The 25528-nt window shown below is 38.6% G+C and overlaps 1 protein-coding gene across 2 annotated transcripts in view; it reads left to right on the top strand.

Annotated features, from left to right (window-relative positions):
* Positions 1–8203: 8203 nt before the first annotated feature.
* NAMPT (nicotinamide phosphoribosyltransferase) overlaps positions 8204–25528 on the top strand; it is a 35099-nt gene continuing 17774 nt past the window's right edge. For both annotated transcript variants that reach the window (XM_087438843.1, XM_004439295.3), the window contains exons 1-4: positions 8204–8341; positions 16832–16988; positions 18472–18575; positions 20466–20594. In XM_087438843.1, coding sequence (XP_087294969.1) covers positions 8270–8341; positions 16832–16988; positions 18472–18575; positions 20466–20594 — 462 coding nt within the window. In that variant the 5' untranslated portion in view covers positions 8204–8269. The remainder of the gene's footprint in view (positions 8342–16831; positions 16989–18471; positions 18576–20465; positions 20595–25528) is intronic.

Consider the following 25528-nt stretch of genomic DNA (forward strand, 5'->3'; position numbering starts at 1 on the left):
TATATGAGGATAAGTCATTGTTTTGTGATTACTCCTCAGAGATAATAATGGTCACTCTGGAAAAAAGTATAAACATTTTTGCTAGCCCTCACACATTTTTCTGAGCCTGCATAAGGGGTAAACATGGCCTTTTGTTAAAGTAGCAAAACCAGGGAATACGCAGGAAGGAGGGGAGAACAGGTGGCAAGGTGGGACTTTAATCTACACGTCCTGCTCAGGTTGATTCTGGAGTACCAGCAAGGCACTAGGAGTTCGATTTGCATTAAAACTGCTTTGAGCTGTTGGGAGAAATTATGAAGAGGTCTTTGGGAATGATGGAACTACCTGGAATGGTGAGATTATTACCTCCTGAAAAAAAAAGGAGACAGAAGTGGCCAAGTCTAGGGCAGACTCCTAAAATTAGTTCACTCTGAGACAGAGGACACCTGAGGCATCTGGGCTACTAGCAAGTAGTGATATGGTTTTTACTGTTGTTACCCATACAACAGCCATTCCTAATCCCCTTCTTCCTTGCTGGTGGAGCTTTCCTTCCTTTCTAGAAACTGTGTATGTCAGCATTCTCACTTTTTCAGCCTTCCTTGCAGCCAGGGCCTGGGCATACGTCCAACTTGGGCCAAGAGGACCCAAGGGAAGTCTGCCGGAGGTATCTGGGAAAGGTTTTCACGTCTAATAAAAAGAGAGAGATGCACACGATATAAAACTCTACTCTCTCTTCTTGTTTCTGCATGTTTTGTGTCATGTTACTTCGAGCTATGGCAGTCATCTTGTGACCGCATAAGTACACATCTTCAATACATTGACAATAACAGAGGGTAGAAAAGGGAATTAGCCAGGAATCTTGATGTTTTTGAGTTACTGAACCCACCCTAGAAACACTTACCTCAAGACTTCCTGTTGTGGATGATATTAAACCTCTATTCCTTAAGCTACTTTTAGTAGACAATTGTGTTACCTACAACTAAAAGCAACTTAATTGAGAAAAATGAGGGGAGATCTTTTTATTAAAACAGGGTAGTATCATTCAAATATCCTCTAGGTAAGCCCTTGGAAAGTTGTCCTAAGTATCTGAAATGAGACAACTGTGAAAGCCAGAATTTTTTTGAAAGATGTATTATGAGCTATGATCACTGATGGGCCAAGAGCCTTACACTGTACTACAATTTACAGAAGTACAAAGCCACCATATGAGCACAGCTGCAGGGCATGTGGCCACAGAAGGATGACAGGCAGGCTAGAAGAGGCCACCAGACATCAGAGCAAAGAGCAGAGAGAATGACCCCAAAATCCAAGAACAATCAATGTGTTGAAATGAGTCTCTTGGAAACCTTGGGAAGGGAGGAGCTGGGAGAATTTGGAGGGGAAGAGAAGACTGTAAATCCTAAGCCATTTTGTTTGTTTCTCAAGTGTCTGACTACCCCACAAGGTTGGTGTGACCTGGAGAGAAAAAAGAAACTCTACGACGATGATTTATTATGTGAGTGTCTATTGTATCATAGGTGTGGTTCAGCACATTTAAAAAGCCTTGGCAGGGGCCGAGGGCTTTGACTAGATTGGATTATGTTAATTAAATAGTGTATACCGACATGCTGCTCAGTTTTCAGGGTAGTCCCATGTTCATTCTCACTGAGTTTGGATGAATCTGAAAAGCAGATCAATCTCCTTATATGCAGCTTATAGCATGAAGTATCTGTGGGGAATCCAATCATGTTCCTGACTGCAGAATTCTGAATTTCAGAGCAGGCCACAGGGATTCTTCTTTGCATGAGGAGTCCCTTGGCCTCCCATGAGAAATGGAGAAAAGCTCTTTGGGACTGATAGTTGGCCCCAGGATAGTATGATTAACACCCTCGGACAAAGATGGGATTCAAAATGTTCCCTAGTCTCTGATTAACAGGTGCTATAGGTGAACAGGAAATTTACCATTGGGAAAGAAAGAGGTACCTAGTCCAGGCCCACATAAATTTTGACGTAGACAACAGGTGGCTTCTTCTGGGACCTCCTAGCTAAATTCTATGGCAGATGGAACTGTAGAATAATAGGCTAGGATTTCCTTTGGAGAAAACACTCTCACCCTGGTGTCAGAGGGAAAAACAAGAGAAATAATGGTTAAATGAAGAAAAGAAAATTTCTTTTCGTTTTACTGATGTTACTAAACAATACATGTGAAGTATAACCATTGGGTCTGCCAGCTTATATGGCCAAAGTGTCAGTGCCACACTAACTGAGGTAGGTAAGAGGAGGAAAGATGAGAGGTGGAGACCTCTTTTTCTGGAAAAGGAGAGAGATATTGTGATAACTGGAAAAGGAAGTTTGCTTTTTTGGTTTTGTTCTTTAAGATGGGAGAGATACAAATATGTTTATATGCCAAGGAGAAGTCAAGAGAGAGGGGGTGTTTGAAGGTTCAGAAGAGAGAAAGGGTGATGACTAACGGAAGGGGACCTAAGGAACTGGGTAAGGAGGTGAGGGAGGGATCCAGAGCACAGGTGAGAGAGACTAACCCAGGGCAGAAGGAGGGACGCCTCCTTCCCCGAGCATGGAGGAAAAAGAAAACAACTTGTGCGGAAGCCTGTATCTGTCAGGATGAACCTAGTTATGTTGGGGTAACAACCTCTAAAATCTCCATGGCTTACAGCAAGAAAGACACTCCATGTCCAGGGCTAGTTGGCTCTGATTTGGTTCTGTGTTGTCCACATTTCAGGATTTAGGCACATGGATCAGCCTATATCTGGAATACTGCAGTCTTTGGCAGAAGGAAAAGAGTGAATGGCAAACCATGCATGAGCTCTTAAGGCTTCTGCTGGGAAGTGACACATATCACCTCAGTTCACATTTCATGGCTAATGCAACTCCCATGATCAGGCCTGAGTTCAATAGAACAGTGATGTGGAAGAGGGACTATGAATATGTGTGAACAATACACCAGTGACGGACTTTGAATATGGGCAAACAATACAATCTACCACAAGGCCCATCCGGCATTTGTCAGTGATAGAAGTTGCTCCTTCATTCATTCAATAAATATTTACCAAGCCCCTACCATGTGCCTGGCACTACACGTGGCTCTGAGAATAGACCTCTGCTCTCATAGCTACAGATTATAGTTTAGGAAGTTCCCACTGATGGCCGTGGTTTTTCTTACCAACACAGAGGACTCTATCATCTGCTGAGAGTGAGGGAGTTGTTTGGAGGTAAGCAGTTGGATGAGAGTGGTAAACATTTCAAATAACTGCTGAGCAAAATGGGAAAGAATGCTGAATGCGGGGAATAAAAGGCTTGACTAGGCAGCACCGTATGTCTTGTTCTTGGTGGCAAATTCATGGCTGTGTGATGCTTCCTATCAGTGCTCAGTAGCCTGGATACTCTAAGAGCAAAAAATCTAAGGATCTGGGGACCAGCCAGGAGATGAGAGAACCAGAGAAGATGTTGACACTATGAAAGAAGGGATCTAGGCTAGGTCCAGATAAGGAAGAAAGTAAAGGCATATGGGCAAATGCTGGGCAACAGCAGAAATCTTGAGAGGTAAGGAGGAGAGTGAGTGAACTAGAAAGGCAGGAGATACTGACCAAAGAATGCAAGGCTGCCCTTTAAGGTTTCCCAAGTGGAGTAGTTCTTGGTATAGAAGAAGTCCGGGGCATGGCTACTGGGTGGGGGCTTGTTGATCTTTATCCAGGCCTTGATGATTCCTCAGAAGTTGTCCCAGCAGGTAAGGTTATATCCACATGCAACTTTATACTGATCTCACAATCCAATGCTGAATTTACTGGGGATAATAAATTAACTGCCTATATTGTTTCATCTCCCCCTGCTCCATTTCCCAGTGATTTCTTAGCAGCTTTGGAAAACAACTGAGGATAAATACGACATTTCTTTCTGGAGTCCTCCAGTGCTTCTTTGTACAGTACTACGTACGGACTAGGTGTTGATATGTTCCCACTGAACTGAATCATATTGGGATGATTCCTTTTCCTGCTCTCTTCTCAACAGCAGGAAACTCCTTTGGACATTGGGGTTCTATTAATGTTCAGCAACCTCAACAACTGTCCTTCCTCTGAGGAGGGGAAATTGGTGCTCAAATCATGTAAAGACAGGAACAATAAAACGTGCAAATGAAAACATAAGAAAACAATAGGAAAAGAGAGGGAAATATTTTAACTGATTTCAAGAAACCCAGTCTTTTTTTATTCATTTTTATTGAGATATAATTCACATACAATAAAATTCACCAATTTTAAGTGTAGAATTCAACAAATTTTGACAAATATATACAGGTGTATAATTACTAGCACATATATCACTTCCATCACCCCCAGAAGTTTTCTTATGCCTCTTTGCAGTCAATCTGCTTCCCTTAATCTCAGCCTCTGACAATCACTGATCTGCTTTCTTGCACTATAGTTTTACCTTTCTAGAATTTCATATGAATGAAATCAGACAGTATGTAGCCTTTTCTGTTTACCTTCTTCAAGAAAACCAGTCTTATGTTGAGGACATGAAAACAGCTTATACGCTAGGGAAGGAAAGGAAAATAGTTCACCAGTCTGAGTGCCCACCTATTTTGGCTTCATCCTAAGTAATAATTCCCAAGAGAAACTGAGTTTTATGTTCTAGTTATATTTTTCTAAAACTCTTTAAAAGTAAATACATAATTATTGAAAGGAAAAATATTTATCTGGGTACCACTGATACGCATCTCATATACCATCAATAATTAGCAAACCTCACTTAGGAAAACATTGCATTAAAAGATCCTGACAATTTTTTATAGTTCTAATAGTCTCATCCTCTCAGTCATTGATTTTGGCTATTGAATCTTAAACAATGTGGTCATCAACAAAATTTATAAGTAATTATGACAACCAAATCCCCACACATAGCATGAAAACATGTACATACACACTTAGCTTATTTTTAAAGATGAATGCAAACCTTTTATTTTTGTTTTCTACCTTTATTTTCCATTTTATTTGGTTGGAATTAGAAAAATTTATGTTTGAATATAATGGAAAACAAAAACACAACTAATAAAGATGGGCAAATTGAGACGTGCCATGCAACATACACAGATTGGGAAAACTCCCTGCTGGATGTGAGATTTGAAGAGAGTTTTACGTCAGATAGATGATCAACCCAGCATTGCCCTGGCAAAAGTCAGTTAGGAGAGTGCAACACAGTCAGACCACAAGGACATCATAGAAAGCGTACAAGAACATTTTGCAATAGAACGGCTGTGAACAATCCACGTAGGTGTGTTAATTCTTCCTGTACCTAGGTAGGTTACAGTTACTCTATCACTTCCTTATTGTTACACTAAGACTCAGCAGTTTTCTGTGTGTCTGCATGATTGTAGAGGACCCAGCAGACTCAGTCATTCAAGAGCGCTTCAGGGGTGGGCAGCACTTGTAATGGGATCCACGAAGACCTACGCCTTTCTGTAGATGAGGCCTTTTCCATAAGAAATTAGATCTCTGGGAGGTCCCTAAAGGGCCATGGAGCCTTGAATAAGTAAAAGGTCTAAGTTTAATTAAAAATTCCTCTTTTACATTGGTCTTGGTGACAGCTGTTGCTGTTTGGTAAGGCTAGAGGAAGTTACGAAGGGTGATGGATAGGACCATTGTCGGGAGTTGCAGGTGTGTGAGTCCCACACCTACTTCTCCTGTCTTTTTTACTGAGGTGAAATCAGGTCAGATTACAATATCTGAGGCAACTCTGAGATACAAGTGTACCAAAGGCTTTCTGAAACAGTGTGTTTCATAGTCACATCCACTTTGCCTGATCAAATGTATGAGTGGCACGCAGGCCTTTCCTAGCACCGTGAGGGATATGAACAAGGAGCTGGATGCTCAATGCACCCTGCTTGACTGGCTGTTTGGAAGGAATGGTAGATAAATCCAGGGCTTTGAATAAAGGCAGCAGGCTCATTTGAGTCTTTGTATTAGTCAATATTTGTCATGTTGTGGAGACCTTTGAGAAACAGTTTCTCAGATCTCTTACATGCTACTAGATAAACATACTGAATGCTACCTGTTAAATTGTCTTTCAAGGGAGGCCATTTCAAAATGAAACCTTGACTCTGTATTTGCTGATAATTTCATGGTTCTAAAACTGATTAACACAAAACTGGTCCTGCTTAAGTATGTAGCTACATACAGAGTGTGCTTAATTCGATTTTAGGCAAATGGAGATTTTTCTGTTGGAAACATGACTTCATTTTCCTCTTTTCCTCTGGAGATTACTGTGAGGGTTTAAGTCACTAACATGTGTAGGCCTTATGACTGTTTCTGCGTTTAACAAGCAATGCCAATGTAATATTAACATTTTTACTTGCACTGATATTAAACTTTTTCACCTCAAAACTGCAAATTCAACTCAAAGACTGCAAGATCAAATTTTATTTTGCTGTTTTAAAAAAATGCTACCATAAACAGGGCCCACTTTGTAATCAGAATCCTATTCTTTTTTCTTGCATGGGGCAGCACAGAACAATGGTCAGTTATACATACATGGATTCTCAGGAAGCTAAGCAAAAAGAACTTGTCATTTAAGTAAAATACATTACAGAAATTTTAAATGAATGAAGAAAAAAACACAAAATTAAGAGGCAAAAAGGATCCTTTTCCTTTCTGAATTGCCCTGCTTGGACCAATATAACAAAATCTCCCAAAATAAAGAAATTTCAAATAATGTCATTACTTAAATTTTTTAAAAGTAATTTTCCCCAGTAAACACTGGGAGGGTCAACCAGAAAAAGACTCTTGTTTTAAACCTCGTTGCTGAAAATAATTCTGAAGGTATTGGTATTATTTACTACCTTGGCGAGTGCCTAGAGCTGTCTCACCACTTCTGTGGTCTTTGCCTGTACTGAGTCTACCTACAGATGGAGGCGACTGTCAAGAATCTGTACTAACTCCAAGACATAGTCGGACCGAAGCTGCTTTTAATTGAAGAGGTCTCAGTTTTCTTGTGATGAATCTCTCTCAATTCACAGCCCTCCCCCCACTACCCCCTGATAAAATGAGACTTCCACTAACAAACGACAGTCTATCAAGTTTCTGTACGAGTCTTCATTAACCTGCCGGGGTTTTTTTCCGCCTATTTGTATCTTGTAAAACCTAAATCTTAAAATTAAAAAAAAAAAAGCAGCAGCTATTGACCATGTGGACAAGGGGAATCCTAGTTTTACGCAAAAGTGCAACCACGTATGAGAACTGCGCAAACGGATGGTCTGCATTTGGGTGAAGTCATCCGACGTCGTTTCTTGCTTCTCTATTTGGAGGTTGCCGACCCATTTCCCAAGATTTGATGACTATAACGATGATGTCAGTTTTGCACCCTGTCAGACTGGGTCCGTTGCCGTTTACTTCTCGGCAATATTACATTCAATTAGGTCTTGTCCTCTTATTATCTACGAGGACTGAATTCAACCCCCGCATTTCGGCGCAGGCTATTTTCTCCGGGAAAGTCACAACATTCCTCAAAGGATCAAGGAGCTCAGCCATGGAACCGGAAGAAAGCGGAGTTGATGCGTCAGATTAAAGGGGCGCCCCAGAGCTTATTCCTCACCGCTGCTCTTCGCATTTTAAAGACAGGGTTAGGAGGATCAGGAAAGACAAGAGGGATGGAGGCAAAAGGCTCGATCCTTAATCCAAGCAGGAGACAATGGTGAGTAGCTGCGCGACGGCGACGCGGAGACGGGCGGGGGCGGGGGGTTTCCCGGCCCCCAGCCGGGTGGCGTGACTTCAGGAGGACTGGGAAAACAGGCCAGGACTGGGCAGGACAGGAAGGTGCCTGCGGGGCGGGGGAACCGGCTAATCGCAAGAGTGGCGAGGCCGGGAACGCCCCCTCCCAGTCGCGCCCCGCCGCGCCGGGCTGGGAAATGATGCCATGGCTAGCGCTCGGGTCACGGGTCGGGACAGCCCCGCAGCCGCCGGCTTCCCAGAGTGGGCGTGTTCGACAGAGAGCGCGTGCCTCACGTCCTCCCCGCCCAGCCCCGCCCCCTGCGCTACGCACGCGCGGCCGCGCCCCGCCCCTCGCGTCCCTGCCGGGGTCAGGAGGCCGCTCGAGTCCCTGGACTGCGAGCGCGCGAGCCGCCGTCGTCGTCGCCACCCCGGCCGCGTCACGGTTCCCGGGCCCGCCCTCCTCTGGCCCCTCCTCCCCGCTCCGTTTCCCCCGCCCCCTCCGACCGAGCGGTGACTTAAGCAACGGAGCGCGGTGAAGCCCACATTTCTCTTTGCTCGCAGCCGCGCCGGGCAGTCTGCGGCGCGCGGCCCCCATGCTCCGGCCCGAGATGAATGCTGCGGCGGAAGCCGAGTTCAACATCCTCCTGGCCACCGACTCCTACAAGGTAGAGGCTCCGGGCGGGGGCAGGTGACGGAGACGGAGCGGGCGCGCTGGGGATGAGCGCGAGGCTGCGGGGCGGGGGGCGGCTGGTCCGGGGTCGTGGCGCCGGGCGGCCCCGAGGGACGGCGCGGGCGGGCGGGCGGCTGGCGGGATGAGGCAGGTGGAGCTGGCGCCGCAGTGGGGAGGAGGTGGATGGAGGAGGCATGGAGGGATGGACGGCAGGAGGCGGGGCCGGGCGCGTGGTGGGGGGCGCGGCGAGGAGCTGAGGCGGGCCCGACCCGGAGCCGCCCGCCCGCCCGCCGCCCGGGGCCCGGGGCTAGGGGCTCCGGGCTCGGGCTGGCGCGGCGGGGGCTGGGCGGCTGCGGCGTCTCCGGCCGAGCGCACGCCTTACCCGGGAGCGCGGCCTTTTGGCCCGGTCCGGGTCGGGCTGGGCCAGGCTGGGCCGGCCTGCGCCAGGGCTCGCCCGAGGAGCGGGTCAGTTAGGTAACGGCCCCTTGGAGCTCGGCGTTGGAGCGAGGGAGCGGGGTTTGGGAAGTGGGGTTTTCCCCGCCAAGCTGAGTCGGATGCGCTCACCCCTTTCGGGGCAGGTACGTCCCTCCCCAAAGAAGGGGTGGGCGAGGTCCTAGTAGGGGTGCGGGAGCAGCCAGCCACGTTCCTGTGCCTGTGGCTCGGGTGCGGAGGACACTTATCTGCCCCCGGTAGCCGTGCTGGATTCTTCCGTCCCACTCCACTGGGCTCCGTTTCAAACTCCTTTGCCCCTGGTGATCACTCATGCTGCTTATCTGCCTTTATTGCGTTAGGACCACTGGAGGCTTGCTGTGAAAAGGAAAGTGAAACACGAGGAGTTAAATGCACTGTAGTTTAACCCTGGAGAACTTGCAGAGAGAGAAATGGCACAACATTGTGTTAATTTGCCTATGGGACACTTGCATGTATAGCTGACCCATTAATTTTATTTGAAACACACATTAGTAAAGGAAAGAATGATTAGAGAGAAATCTGCAAATGTTCTTTCCCGTAGATTCCAAATTATATGAAATAAACTGGATTATACTTTGCTAAGCTGTGTTAACCAAGACACTTAAAAGATGAAATGTCAGATCAGAAACCCCACTTATAAAAATAAATTTTAGTATTTTACTTGAGCAACATGATGGTTTGGAATATAGTGGTAAAGCATAATACTCTCTTGTTTTGGGGTTTTGTTGTGATTTTTTTGCTTTTGTTTCTCTCAAATATTCCGAGAAAGCATTCGGGAGTATCCCGTTTTACTTGAGGTCTCCTTTGTCCTTTTCTTCCCAATCGGTTTAAGATTCTACTTATGATGATTTAGATGGGTAATTATTTAAAGTAGAACCGAGTTTCTTTAAGTGGTCTTTTAAACGGAATTTTAAAGTGGAAATCTACACGATAGCAAGGAGATCATAGTATCATAGTACTATCAAGGATGGTTATCTTGGCCCCCTAACCTCTGGCATTCTCTTAGTTCAATCATAGTGTTTCGAGTATTTTTAATAGTGATTTTAGAATGGTCTCATTCTTAATTTGGTAGAATTTTTTTTCTTAACCAAATCTTTAAAATAATTTTCAAATTTTTTTATGTAGTAACATGCTTTGATTGAAATGGGAAATGTAAACAGAGCTTGATTAGTCTAAGTTTTAAAAACAAAACTGAGTGCAAGCACCTTTAGTTTGTAGTTCCTCTAGCCATTATACATAAGGAATGTAAAATTGCTTTAACATCAGTTTTCTGGGATGCTTTTTTTTTTTGACTGTGAAATTTTTGTTGTACATTATTGTTTGTCAGTCACCATGGGATGCTTTTAATTAGAAGAGTATATCACCAAGAACTTTTCTAATCTCCTAGCAAGTCATGCTTAACTGCACTATTAGAATTTGCATCGAAATTTAATCAAGTTTATGCTTGTCCGTTTTCAAGTCTGACTGGTATATTTTATCCCCTTTCTAATATGAAATCTTTTTAGATTTTCATCTTAGCAAGATTTTTCATTTTTTCCCCAAAAAGTCTCAAGAGGAATCAGTCAGATTATGTTTTATACTAATGGTCTACAGCAGTACAGTACAATAGATTGTGTATTCCACACTCACATTTTAGTCCTTGTTTTATTTTCCTTATATTTTTAGTGGCTTATATTCTATTTTTGCCTTTTTATCTTCTTAGGTCAAGAAGAGACAGAAATGATAATCTTGAGGTTAGAAGTAATGAGCCTTTCATTTGGAAATTACATGAGAGTATTACATATCCTTATCAGTACTTACAAACTATTGGCCAGTTAAAATAGGGAACTAGTGGCTTTAGATGTGTTGATGGAAGAGAGCAGAATATTGTTGATGTCTTCTTTCTAAAACTGAAGAAAGGATACTTGGTTGTCTAAGCGCTTTACAAAAGGGTTTTTTGCAAGTAGATGGCATAGTGTCCAAGCACATGACAACACGTATCCTCTCTAGAGGTCTAGTTCAGGGCAATTTGGACCAAAGGAGGAACATTTAAAATATATATTGTTTCTGTAATCTCATACTTCATTATACATAATAATGAACTAAGAATATAGGTAAATGTGATTGTTTCTTCCATTTTCATCCTGGGTTCTTGTTACAAATAAAAGGACACTTAATCTTAAGTGTTAATCATTTGTATTTTCAGAATGGCTTAAAACAAAATTATCTACTGGGTTGTATTTACATTGTGCTAAGCCAGCTAGGGAAAGGTGCATTTGGGCTGGACTTAGCCAGTGCAGTGCCTCGAAAGCATTTGGAACTTTTTTCATAAAAGAGACAGGTCATTTTTTTCACTTATCTCTGGGATAGCCATTGATCAGTTTCCAAATAACTATGGATCATTAAATGATGCATTTCTGTTCCATTCTTCCTTCCTCTTGCTTCTGTGTAATGTTTTTAACAAACTGCAGCAGAGAATAGTGTTAACCTTTCTGAACATTTTACCTGTTGGCAGATTAAAATGGAAGATGTTGTCAATTGAGCTGTAATTGGAAAAAAATAATGGCGCACAAAAGTAATCCCTAAGCAATTTACGGTTTAAACCACATCACGCATTAGTTATGAAATGTACTGTCCAGTGTGGGTTACTTCTCAAAAGGTCATTTGTAAGCTGATTATCTAGAAGTCAGCACATTTTCATCTCATTCATTTAATAAATGTCGGAGGCCTATGAGGTATTGTAAAGGATAAGAGATGTCTCTTACAATCCAGGATAGGTGAAAGTTGATTTTAGAGAAGTTACAAAAGCCTGTATAATTTATATATGGTGATTAAGCACCCAGGCAGCATTTTTAAAAAACAGGAGTTTGCTTCCTTGTTAGCAGAATAACAAATCTTAAAAGTTTGGGCTTTTTGGAGGAAAACAGTGTGGGATAGATGAGAATCATCTCATGTACAAGTTAGACCTGCCTGGGACTTGAGCTACCTAGTGTCTTCCTCTGAGCTGTTCTATGTTTATAGTTGCTTCTTTTTCACTGCTTCTGAATGGATGTTTAAGGATGGCCCCAGTGGCTCCCATGGCAGCCTGAGCCTTGTGAGGAGCGGAGTACTGCTGCAGTTTCTATGTCAGAGACTACTGGGCATTCTTAACGCAATTTTCCAGTAAGTTTTCGATTATAAATTATAGGAAGGACTTGGGCAACAGAAATAAAATCCTATACATAAATCATGAATATACTTCACAGGAAGCTTAATTTAGGTCAGTAATAATTGTATAATATCTTGCAAAACAGAAATACCAGAAGCTGGTGTCCTCTTTGTCAGTGGATGAAATCTCGCTTAAAGGTGTTGCAAAAAAGGTACAAGTTGTCAGGAACTCTGTGCCAGGGGGTTTAAGGGAAGAGGCAGTATAATGATTATAGGTGGTTTTACAATTTCTCCCCTTCCCCAAAATAATGTAATCCAAAAATCCTTAAGCCATGTTTTTAAAGTTATTATTGCTTCAAAAGCCAAATAGCAACGAATTATTTTCTGAGGCGACAGAAGTATTTCCAGGGCTTGAGAAATCTTAAATAATATTGAAAAGAAGAAAGAATCAGTTATGATTTTTGCTGTTTCTAGCACAGTAGCTTTGAAGAGGTAGAAAGTCTTAGGCGATGTGAGGCTGAGTGGCACTGAGTGGCACTAAGGCTCTTCTCAGTGCCCTTAGATATTAGATAACATCACTTACCCTGTGCCCTTGGATGTGTTACCTCATGTGCTCTTATATGCACATAGTTGGCTTGTGATTGTTTCTTAGCAGTTAAAAATAAAATTATAACTGGAAAAGTAGGTTAGTAGTAGTTGCTGTTAGTCATGTGATCCCATTGTGGGAAGAAAGCTTTTGGAGAGACATGAGATCCACCTTACAGGAAATCTAGAGAAGCTCAGGAGAAAAATAGACTTTGCTCTCACAGGAAGATTCTATGCAATTTAAATATTTCTCATACTTCTCTTTAACTGTCATACTTGGAACAAGGATATTTAGCCTGCTTGGAACAAGGATATTTAGCCTGTGATTACAGTTTTTAGAAGCTTATTTTTTCATGAAGTAAATCAATCATACAACGTGAAATTAAGTTCTGTTAAAAGAGCTACATTTTCCTGTGTGCCTGTGGTCTTTACCACACATATATGTATGTACTGGCAGTGCTCTGTTAGCTGCAGGAAGGCCATGCCAGTTTAGGAAACATTTTTTTAGGAGTAAGGTCTGCTGAGGATATTATGAGAAATTTGCTATTTTCATCCTGTAAATAATTTTAAATTTATTGTAGAACCATTTCTCTAGTGATAGAAATCAAAGCAGTGCTAAAAAACAATTAACATGATTTAGGAGCACCCTTTTTGTAGTTCACTTTAATTTTGAATACTATGAAACTTTTTGTTAGTAATACTTAACGTATTTAAAACAGCTCTTGATTTCCCTACCCATTCCTTCCAAGGCCTTGCCTGTCTCAATAAATAGCACCATTATTCATCCAGTTGCTCAAGCTAAAAATCTAGGAGACATCCCTAATTCCTTGTCCTCTTTATCTCCCAAATCTGATCTATCAGCCTGATTCTCCTTTATCTCCAAAGATAGTGAGCACTTCTCTCACCTAACCTAGTCTTTGGCAGTAGCCTCTTAACTGACACTCCTGCTTCCACTTTGTCACCCTGTAATCCATCCACCTCACTGCCAGGCTGATCCTTGTAAAATGTGAATCAGATCATATTCAGTCCAGCCTAAAACATACTAATGGCTTCCCATTGCACTTGATATAAAATTCAAGCTCCTTGTGGTAACCTGTAAGCCTTACATAGTCTTGTCCTTGCATCTCTCTGACCTTACCGTGGACTGCCTCCTCCTCCCCGTTATCTAAGCACCAGCCACACTGGCCTTCATTCTTTTCAGTCCTTGAAGTCAAGTTATTTCCAATGTCCTTGTTATTTAGATCTGGCTCAAATGTCACCATCTCAGAGAAGCTTCCCTGGTCTCCTACTTAAAGTAGTCACCCAGGCCCCCTCTAGCCTATCATTTTCTTTTAATTTTTCACAGCATTCATCTAGAGCTGAAATTATTTTGTTTATGTATTGTTATTCTCTGACCTTTCAGCCTTCATTAGCCCTATGAGAATAGAGACCATGTCAGTTCATTTTACTTTCCCATCCTCAGCATCTGAAACAGCACTGAGGTACAGAGTATATATTTGTGAATGAATGAACTATTTATAAAGTAACAATTTATTGATTTGAATTTCTGCTATATCATCTCATTTTCTGGAAGGTTCCAAGGGGTTCAGAGCGACCAGTTTAACAGAAAGTAAAATGAAGAGGACAGTAAACCTAGCAAAACTAGAATCAGAAATCATCTATTGACTGTATTCTTAGAATATTTACTAAGAAGCTTTAAAAATGTTTTTCCCATTAAAACAATGTGTATATGCCAATATACGTAGATCTGAACATACTATTTTATTCTTCTGTAAACATATTGAGTGTTAGTAGGTAGTTAGTAAATTATGTTTCATGGTTAATTGCCTAAGAGTTTGCCTAGATGACCTAGATTCTTTAGCTAAATTCTAAAACGGTTCTCTCAAATATTTCCAAAGAAGATTTTAGAAGTCGTACTTCATTTCTAATTAAGCAGCCTAGATAGTTTTGTGGTTTTTGTGACATTTGTTTTCAGAGGAGGCATTCTGAATATTTATACAATATACCGTAATTAAAGAACCATATCATAATTAAAGAACACAGCTGAAGTAAAGCTTTAAAATTATAAACATATTTAATTATTGTCCAGAACTGGAACTGTATCTGTATGATGGAAAATTTTTAGTATACTTTTAGACCAAGGTGGAGTTAAATAGTTTAGAGACATTTCCATTCAGCTTTTGACTGATCGGTCTACTCAGAAGATGAAAATAATTCATTTGCCTTCTAATACTTTTAAATCCGATTTAGAAAAAATAAATTTATAAAGATGCACCATTAAGTATCTGAACTGTAAAGAAGGTTAAACTAACTATTGAGAGTCACAACTAGGAATCTGACTTTTATAAACTTGCATGATGTGAATCCAGACCTTCATTCAAATTTTACTTCTTCATAGTTGACTTTTCTTCTACCTCACTGCTTATTCCCACTAAAGGAATTAGAGTTATTTAGATTGTAAACTGGATATTTTCACTTTTATATACATCTTGGTTTCATTTTTAGGTGGGTGGTATCTTTTTCTAATCAGTTTTAAGTAGTCAAAGTAATAATCATTTTCTATTAGGGTATCATTTATGTATATATTTATATTGTTTTGCATTTTAGTGAATTGACTAATAGATTTAATTGCTCTGGATTCTGTATTAGCTATTTCACTTAGCTACTTCTAAAATCTTAAATTTACAATGGTTTCAGTCCCTGGGTTCTTATCTAAAAAAAACCTGACATATACTTCCAACTTCTGATGAAGCTCCGTATACTTTGTAGTATATAGATATCTGTTGTACCTGAGCAAAACAAAGTTCCAGCTCGGTGGCCTTACTTAGACATTCAGACCACATATTAATGTAAAGATTCACCTCCAAGGGTGCATGTAAGCAGCATAAGGCGCTATGTTTTTCGAGTTGCAAGTTGCTTCTATTGGAGAGGAAACATAATTAAACATTGTGATTTTTTTGCTTTCTATATGAGGGGTATTCATTTCAGAATTTTTCTACTAAACTACAAAGATTGTTTAGGTTAAAGCCAAGTTTTACTAGGATTGAGATTGTGCAGCCAAACCAGGAAAACATTGGTTTTCTTAAACGAGATCAGAGCCAAACAGGAAAAATGGTTTTATGTTAACAGTGGTCATCCATGAAACTTGGTCTGCAAAGATTTACTCCACCATCACCCTGATTCACCACACTATACCTTAAGCTTTAAAGTGTTGTTGTTTCTACTCTTTCAACTGGGCAAATACACATTATTCTTCCAGTTATTTTTTATTGGTAAAATTTTTTAACCACATTAGACTATAATAAAATGCAAATTATAATGAGCACTCACTTTTTTTTTCTTAAAACAAAAACAGATGAATTTTCAACAGTGACTCTTACCCAAATTCATGGAAAAGAAATTTGTGAATTCATATTTTTAAACTCATAAGGATTTGATGTTGCTTTGTATCACCATTTATTTCCCAGTTTGGAGGTAATTTGAGAAAAAGAAAGATTACAAAACAGGATTTTTTTTTTCTGCTGCTGCTTTTGCTTTCATCCAGGTTTTCATGGTGTCACTTTGAAGACTAGAAGGGATCATTCTCAGTACCCCATTATACAGATGAAGAAATAGAGTCACGGGAAGTCATTGACTGTTGACTTTTCGAACATACCACATTTACATAGTAACAGTACCAAATTCTGCTTTCAGCTCATTCTTTTATAGCCTATGTGTGCCCCCAGCAGCAACATCTCTTATCCCCTGAGAGAAGACTGTTCCCCAAGATCACAAGAGATACCACTCTTTGTACTTTTATCCCAAGCGTCCAGCTTAGAGGCCTCGTAGTTTATTAGGTTCAGTGTGTGTGTTTGTAAGATTTAATACTCTCCTGTGGCTTTGGATTGAAGATACTGAACTATTAAAAGTATCTTAATAAGTATGACACTTATTTTTATTCTTTATAGCCAAGAAAAACTGATCAATAGCAAATAAGGAGTATCGTTTCGCTGATTTTTAAATAATTTCAAGCCCCTTCTGTTGTGATTGGTGTTTTCTTTTTTTTTTTTTTTTTTTTTAAAGATTTTATTTATTCATTTTTTTCCCCCCAAAGCCCCAGTAGATAGTTGTATGTCATAGGTTCACATCCTTCTAGTTGCTGTACGTGGGACTCGGTCTCGCGTTGGACGGAGAAGTGGTGCCTCGGGGCGCGCCCGGGATCCAAACCCGGGCCGCCAGCATCAGAGCGCGCGCACTTAACCGCTAAGCCACGGAGCCGGCCCTGATTGGTGTTTTCTAACTCAAGTATTTCTCTTTCGTATAGGTTACTCACTATAAACAGTACCCACCCAACACAAGCAAAGTTTATTCCTACTTTGAATGTCGTGAAAAGAAGACAGAAAATTCCAAAATAAGGAAAGTGAAATACGAGGAAACGGTATTTTATGGATTGCAGTACATTCTTAATAAGTACTTAAAAGGTATTATTTTTTCCTACTACATTTAAAACACTGCTTTTTTATAACTTCATAATTTTTTTCCAATATTGTTATATTCTATTATTTGAAGTAATTTTTTGAATAGTTTAATTTTTGTATTTATTTACTTACTTTAACTACTTCAGGGGTTCTTTTGGAATTTTTTTAAACCTGTTAATTTGAATGCATTAAATATTATAATTTGGTATATGTGCTTGGTGTTCCAAATATGAGAAAGATTTTCTGGAACTAATAAGTTTGGGAATAAGTTTAAAAAAAGTCAATAATTTTCTGAGGCTAATCTGGTCTGTTAATAGACTTTCGTCATTAATTCAAAATAAAGGATTTGTTATTGACCTGGGAACTCATTTTGAATTATGCTACCAGTTATAATTAGAATATTTTTGTGCTAGTCAGTTTTACCTTACAGTTTCTCAAAACTACCTTAACTGTGGACTTAGTCTCAAATGGATTTTAAAGCAGAAAAATCTCCAAAATAATTTCTGTTCTTTCTTATTTGAAAGTCTATTTCTAGTCTGTTTTGTAATGGTATTTCTAGGAGGAAGAGAGTTCCCAAGGTATTTATACATTTTGGAAAAATTTCTGTCTAATGTTTTCAAATAAAAATAATCTCAGAATTAAATACAGATTAAGTTGAATTTTTATGCAGATAATAACCTTTTTCCATAATCTTGGCAATTTTAATATCAGACAGTTGAGATTTGTTATACTATTGAAAAGCTACTTGGATATCAAAAGTACTTTGCAGCAAGACTACTGCAAAGTGATCTTATATAGAGAAAGTTACCAAAGGCTAATGTCACACTTTAACTCTACAGTTTAAAAATGTCATAAAATATTATTTATTATTAATTATAGCTAAAACATATTTATTGCCTGTTATAGGCCAGCATTATTCTAAGTGCTTCATATGTCTTAACTCATTTAGTTCTCACAACCACCCTATAAGTAAGTGCTCTACTTACTTATTATTATCCTCATTTTACAGATAAAGAAAGTTAACTAAAAGTGTATTTGGGGGACAAAAATTTAGTAATTGTGAAAATTATAGGATTATCAGCCCTGAAGACATCCTTTATGAATAAAGTGGAAAGCTTCTCCTGGAACATCATCTGTATCAAAGGCTTACTCTTTCAAATTTAAAGAATATATAAGTTACTAAAGATAGAAAAAAATATATTCTTAAAAGTTAATTTATTGTGATTTTTAAAAAATACTATATGTGTAATAATTTCTTCTGCACATCTGCTTTTCAAATAAGAAATTAACATCTATGCTGGAGTGAGTGGTTGGAAGTGCAGATTCCTTTTCTGGCTCTACTGTTGACTCTGGGTCATTTAACCTCTCAGTTCTTATTTTTTTATCCATAAAATGGGTGAAATAGCTAGAGACATTAATCCTATGACAATTCAGCAATTCACAGAATGCATGTAGAAATGTGAACAGGAGATGTTTTTCCTTTTAGGTAAAGTAGTGACCAAAGAGAAGATCCAGGAAGCCAAAGAGGTGTACAGAGAGCATTTCCAAGATGATGTCTTTAATGAAAAGGGATGGAACTACATTCTTGAGGTAAAATATGGTTTCATGTTTTGATCTATTTCGATTTTGCTTTTAGTTCAAAATTTCTCGCAAAGGAATTTGAATAGAAGATTAGACTATAATTATAACTCTTTTCTCTCTGTGACTCAAAGACCATCTTGTGAAAAGTTAAGGGTAGTATTTAATTTTTTTTTCTGGTAGCAAATCATGTATAGAATCTCCAGCAGGTCTAAGTAATTTGTTGTAATATAAATGAATTATAATTTAAATAATTAGCATTTTCCAGAAAGGTGATTTAATCCTTTCTTTAAAAATACACTATAATTAAGAAAGGGCATGGTTATTTGGCAATTTCAAAATTTAGATCTGTTCTTTTGACTGTAGAAAATAGATGCTGTGGTTCTGTCACTATATGATAATTCTAGGAAATTTCTCTTACTGAATAGTTAGAATGGTTTGCTGCAGATCCATGAAGTTGATTTTATTCTTGCTTAAACTTTAGGGCATCCAAAGACATGGAATTTGCGTTATGAGAGTTGTGTCCTCTGCTGGTTTCTTTATTACAAAGATAGATTGGGAATGGGTCTGTTGGCATCTTGCCATGCTGTGTTAATTAATTGGTGTCTTAAAAACGAACGTTTTTTCCATTATAGACTGTCAAACACAGAATAATTAGAAATACTTTAACTTTCATGCCTGCCTTGTAATATTGAGTTTTACTATTTGGTACTGATGGGTCTTTGACGAAGTCAAGTAAGCACTCTGCTGTAGTTTTCCTATATCTTAAGTAAGGTCAGTAAAATCTGTTGGCTAACTCCTGCACTCATCTCATTTGGATTGTTGTCAGGATGATAGTAATAGATAAGTTAGGTGCTATGCTTATTAATATAATTCCCAGGGGCCAGAGTGATAAATCTTTTGATTTTATGTTCAGAGAATCTTAGGGATTCATAGGTTCTCTAGAGATAATCTTGTCCTAACCCCATTTTACAAGCATAGAATCGGAGACCCAAAGATGTTAAATGACTTGCTCAAGGTCTCCCACTTGTTTTTGAGTCCCAGCTAGACTTCTAAGGCAGTATTCTTTTGCTGTTATCGTGAGGCCTCCAGTGCTTCTCATCAAACAGGTTTTTCTTTTATCTAGTTACTTTGTCTCAAATCACATAAACTATTAGGATTTCTGAAACAACTTGCCTTTCTAGCAAAAAGTTACCCACAGCTTTTAGCTTTAAGAGGGGAGATGCATAATTAAATATCTAGAACATAGCCATGTAGCAAATATATCCTCTTCCTAATTTTGGAGAGAATTGTTGTACTTGAATATTGATTGCTGAAGCTCTAGAAATATACTTATGATTGGTCTATCTACTATCAAAATGGTTTCAGGTCTGCTACCAGAATAAAGAGAAAACCTCGTTAAGGTTCTTCTACTGGCAGGGATCTCTCTCTCTTTCATTTCTTTTTTGTTTGTTATTTTGTTTTGCTCTTTGATAGCAGTCGCTTATTTTATCTTTCAGTCTTTAGCCTTTCTTTTAGGAAAATGACCTAATGGAAGAAGATGGTGTGTTCTTGGCATATGTTGGAATTTTTTTTTTTTTAAGAGTGGGAAAAAAACAACTTTTTTGTTTTGATCAGTTTGAAATTATCTGTATCTTCTAGTGATACATGTTCTTTAGCAGAAGCACTCTGACAGCATAAAATTTAAAAATTAGTATCAGTGCCAAACTGTTAATCATTTTAGCTAATTTTATTTTAGCAGGATATGGATATTCTGACTAGATTATTAGCAATATAGTAACATCAAGAATTGCAGTTTCTATGACAGTAAGTTTAGCTTCTGTAAAATATAGAGAATCTTATTAAAACAGGTAACTACATATCATCTGTTAAATGAATAAATTCGTTATTGTCTCTTACCAGAAATATGATGGGCATCTTCCGATAGAAATAAAAGCTGTTCCTGAGGGCTCTGTCATTCCCAGAGGAAATGTTCTCTTCACAGTGGAAAACACAGATCCAGAATGTTACTGGCTTACAAATTGGATTGAGGTGAATTGTTTTATTTTGTTTTGTTTTTTTTGTTTTAAATTATTATTTAATATTAATTAAAGATGTAAAAGCCATTCAACTGGGATTTTAGTTTAAAAATTGCTACTAATAAAACTATGTAATCTCCTACAATTTACTAAACTTTTCCAGGCCTCAATTTCCTCATCTATAAAATAGCAGTTGGACTAAATATTCTTGAAGGTTCCTTCAAGTGAAATCTAATATTCTGAGATTTTATCTAAATCAAATTATTAAGAATTATTACTGTTAGGGCCGGCCCCGTGGCTTGGCGGTTAAGTGTGCGCGCTCTGCTGCTGGCGGCCCGGGTTCGGATCCTGGGCGCGCACCGACGTGCCGCTTCTCCGGCCATGCTGAGGCCGCGTCCCACATACAGCAACTAGAAGGATGTGCAGCTATGACATACAACTATCTGCTGGGGCTTTGGGGGAAAAAATAAATAAATAAAATTATTAAAAAAAAAAAAAGAATTATTACTGTTAAAGCTCAGTTGGCTTCCATTTTATTTGTTGGAATCCTAAATACATATTATCATAGAGAAAAATTAGAAAAACAGCACAGGTACATTTTTAGTAACTTAAGACATTTTATGGATATTCTGTTCCAGTTAGACTAAAGGAATTTTGTTCAAATTTTTAATAACTGCTTTCTTCATTCTTCTAATCAGTTTAGGTCCCAGGCTTTACCACCTGATAGTTCTCATCTAAATATATTCAAGATTCACTGATCATTTGTTTAATTTCAAAGCCCAAAAAGAGGGTACATTGTAGACTCTTAGTTGATGTTGCAAAGGCTTTTTGTTTGTTTTCCTTACATCTAATCTTAAGCAATCACATATTTTCATATGCTTATAGTTTTTATATTAGTAATCTTCTTAGCTTCTTAACAGCTTAATTTAGATTTTATCTACAAGAGGAAATAGCTTAGAAGTGACTATAGAAATATCACCTGACTCTCTGAGAGGTGTTTACTTAGTGCTTAGAACTGACTCTTTATCTCATTAGTTTATTAGTTAAACTAATTTGTTGTTATATTGTAAAATAATACATTTGAGGTTCATTAATAAAGACTGGAAAAAATTTAGAAAAAGTAAGAGGTCCAAGAGTAGGTTTGAAATATATTTTTGCTAAGTCAACAGGAAATTTAAAACTTATTTATTAGACTCTTGATGAGCCATCAACTAATAATAGGCTAATAGGCTCAGAGAAAATGTACAATTAATTAAAATAAAGATTTTAAATAGTTTACTGCTATGTCTTAAAACTTTGAATTAATTGTGAACTCAAAGTAAAAGAAAAGTATCTTAGTAGTTTTTGTACAATTGTCATAGTATTTGTACTGGCAAATATTTGATTTTGAGGGACTGGCATTATAAAAACACAAGAGTAGAAGAGTGCTTAACCACGTCGTCTAGTCTATCCTTTTACCTTCAGTGCCAAAAGGTCTCAAACATAAATCTTATTTTGAAAATCATCATCTATGGATAAGCTTTTCTTGCTTTTATTTTTTTTTAAGTTTTCTAGTTGAGAATTTAGTTAGTTAAGTTCTCTTCCCTTGTATCTAATTGAACTTCCATAAAACAGATGTTTATGGACATAGAGAACTAGTTCCCAGTCCACCTTGTTTCATTTATGTTTTTCTTCACCCTCTTCAGAAAGTGAAGAAACACTAGCCTTAAAAAAAGAACGTAGGGGCTGGCCCGGTGGCGTGGTGGTTAAGTTCGTCTGCTCCGCTTTGGAGGCCCGGGGTTCGCAGGTTCAGATCCCAGGCACACACATACACACTGCTCATCAAGCCACGCTGTGGCGGTGTCCCATATAAAGTAGAGGAAGACTGGCATGGATGTTAGGTCAGGGCCAGTCTTCCTCAGCAAAAAGAGGAGGATTGGCAATGGATGTTAGCTCAGGGCTAATTTTCCTCACCAAAAAAAAAAAAGAACCTATTTTAATAATCATTATTTTGGTGTATTTCACTAAAACAAAGTAAAAAATTTTATATATAGACATTTTAGAGCAGTAGTTTATTATTAGCAAATATATAAATAAAATTATTTTTAATTTAAAAATTATTAAACATAAAATATGAGACTGTTAGATTTTTAAGGAAAAAAAGTACATAGTTCCTTGTTTTTATTTGCTTATAACCTGAAACAGAACTTATATCAAGTTTACTTTCTATTCTACTAATATATATTATTTTAAATAATTTCAGTCGTAGGTTCGTATTTATATCTAAGGCACAAAACTTTATGGTCCAACGCAATCCCTTATTGTAGTTTTAGATAGATCTTGTTTTATAAAAAATTGTGTTTACTCTAAATACCAGGTCTCCAGAAGAGACTTCTTCATAGTCCCTTTGCATCCTTTGTGGGGTTTTGTGTGGGGTTAGAGGAGGTTTGTCTTACTCTTATCCATCCCCAACCCAAGTTTACCAGCTTGTGTATGAAATCTGTTACCAAATCCAGCAAACTTGTTATTTACAAACTTGCAGATTTTCTTTAGGCAATTCTTGATTTAAAACATTTTAAATGATAGCACTAATTGTGTTCCTTCCAGTTCCCTCTACCAGTGTATGTTCAAAGTTATTAATAATGTTCTTTGATTGTTATTTACCATACACTGAATTTTAAAATCCACTAAAATTATTGAATTGCTTTACCAATTTCAGTATCGGTGCTAGAAGAAACCTTAGTCCTCAAAACACATTTCAGAGTGCCTAAATGCTCTGCAAAGGTGTCTCAGACTTACAAGGGGGCTGACGAATGAGCATATTGGGCTATACCTAACCGTCTCTTCCAACCAAAAGACAAAACAAAACCTTTTTGCTGTTAAAAAGAAAAGAAAAGATGACTTTAAAAACCATTCCAGGGGCCAGCCTGGTGGCATGGTGGTTAAGTTCACATGCTCCACTTCGGTGGCCCAGGGTTTGCAGTTTGGGATCGCGGGCATGGACCTAAGCACTGCTTGTCAAGCCATGCTGTGGCAGCGTCCCATGTACAAGGTGGAGGAGGATTGGAATGGATGTTGGCTCAAGGACAGTCTTCCTCAATCAGAAAGAGGAAGATTGGCAACAGATGTTAGCTCAGGGCCAATCTTCCTCGCAAAAAATAAAACAAAACAAAAAAAAACCATTCCATTAATCGAATGCCCTCATTTCATAGATGGGAATATTGAGCCCTGAGAGGTGAGCAGACTAGTTGACAGAGTAAGTCCAGTCCCCTTTCTACTATATATACCACACCTCTTCTTATCCTTTAAAATTCCTTATCCTGCACAGTAACCTTGTAATAAACACTTCTTAGATGAAATTTGTAACTTCATTTACTTTAGTCTTAGTTTTCAGCTAAAAATTTTATCTTGATTTTGGAAAAGTTTCCAACAAGGTCGACTTTAATAGATCTTGGATTAACCCAAACTAACTTGCCTTTTTTTCCCTTGCTTATACCTACAGTGATCTTTTTTAAAGGGGAGTGATTTTATTAAGAGTATAATTTAAGCTGTTTTGTTGGACTATGGAAAGGAAATGGTGATGTGAAGGATCACTGTGTCTGATAGTTGTTTCTTTCCATCTCTGGCATTTTTTGAGGGGTAAAGTCCATCTTCTACCTTTATAACTCAACTAGAGTTTTTCACATTATATTTTATATCTTTCTTTTACTCCTAGATAATATCAATCTAAGTTAAATTAAAATGTGAGTTAATCGAATTAAAGTCAACAAATGAATATTGATTGATTACCAGCTATGTAGCAAAAAATGCTGGGCACAGAAATTAGAGTAAGATATGTCTGATTTAAAGGCCTTTGGGGGAGGAGGAATTCATTCTGAACTAACCACTAATATAAGTAAGAATTAATGCTGAATTGGTAGCAGAAAAATAGCTGTTTCTGTCTAATCATGAAATGGAAAATAAGCTTTTAATAAGGGAAAGGAAGAGCTGAGGAAACGGCACAGTGTGCTCAGGACGGCACATAGCCGCAGGGGACCTGCAGCATGAAAGGGGAAGATACAGTAGGAGATAAACATTTAGACGGTAAACAAGGCAAGATTATAGAAGGCCTCAGATTTCTATATGAATTGGCTTGTTTCCCCTATGGACAGAAGATAGCCACTAAAGGATTTTAGGGGTTGACGCAATCTGAATAAAACTCCTGCTTTAGAGTGATAACCAGTGGCAGTAGGAAGAGTAAGTCAGAGAAGCTAAAGATTAGAGGTAGGGTAATCGTGGGCATTGGCAGTGGAATCAAAAGAGTAATTTCAGAAACAGAATGATTTGAGATTGGAGATGATGGTTTATAGAGTTTAAGTTAGGAGTTACATCAGTTTTCTATTATTATGTAACTACTGCAAAATAAAACAGCTCTTATTTCTCATGGTTCCATGGTTGACTGGATGGTTCTCTACTGGTCTTGCATGGACTTATGCGTCTGCATTCAGCTAGGGTTCAGCTAGGACAGGACAGTCTAAAATGGCCTCACTCCCGTGTCTGGGGCTTCAGCCCAGATCTCTGGGAGTGGTGGGCCTCTCTCCATAACTTAGGCTTCTTCACAGCATGGAGGTCTTCAGGTTCTAAGAGAACGAGAGTAGAAGCTGCAAAACTTCTTGAAACAGAAGCTTGCAAGTCATACAGTATGGCTTCCACCACATTCTGTTGGTCAAAAGGAAATCATAAGGACAGCCCAGAATCAAGAGATGAAGAAACAGATTCCATCTCTTGATGAGAGGAGCTGCAAAGATTTGGGGCCATATTTAAACAGTCATAGGAGTCTAATGCTACAGTTTTTTTCTTTTTAGGTGACCAAGTTGGGAAGTCTAAGGTTAAATAATCTTTTTATTTGTTTTTACTTATTTTATTTCTTGATCATTTAGCTGGTATTCAGTAAAAGCTTGCTTTGTAAAATTTAATTAAGAAATTAAA

This window comes from Ceratotherium simum, chromosome 1 (assembly GCF_057802395.1).
Source record: "Ceratotherium simum simum isolate JZ-2026a chromosome 1, ASM5780239v1, whole genome shotgun sequence".
In the NCBI taxonomy this organism is placed as follows: domain Eukaryota; kingdom Metazoa; phylum Chordata; class Mammalia; order Perissodactyla; family Rhinocerotidae; genus Ceratotherium; species Ceratotherium simum.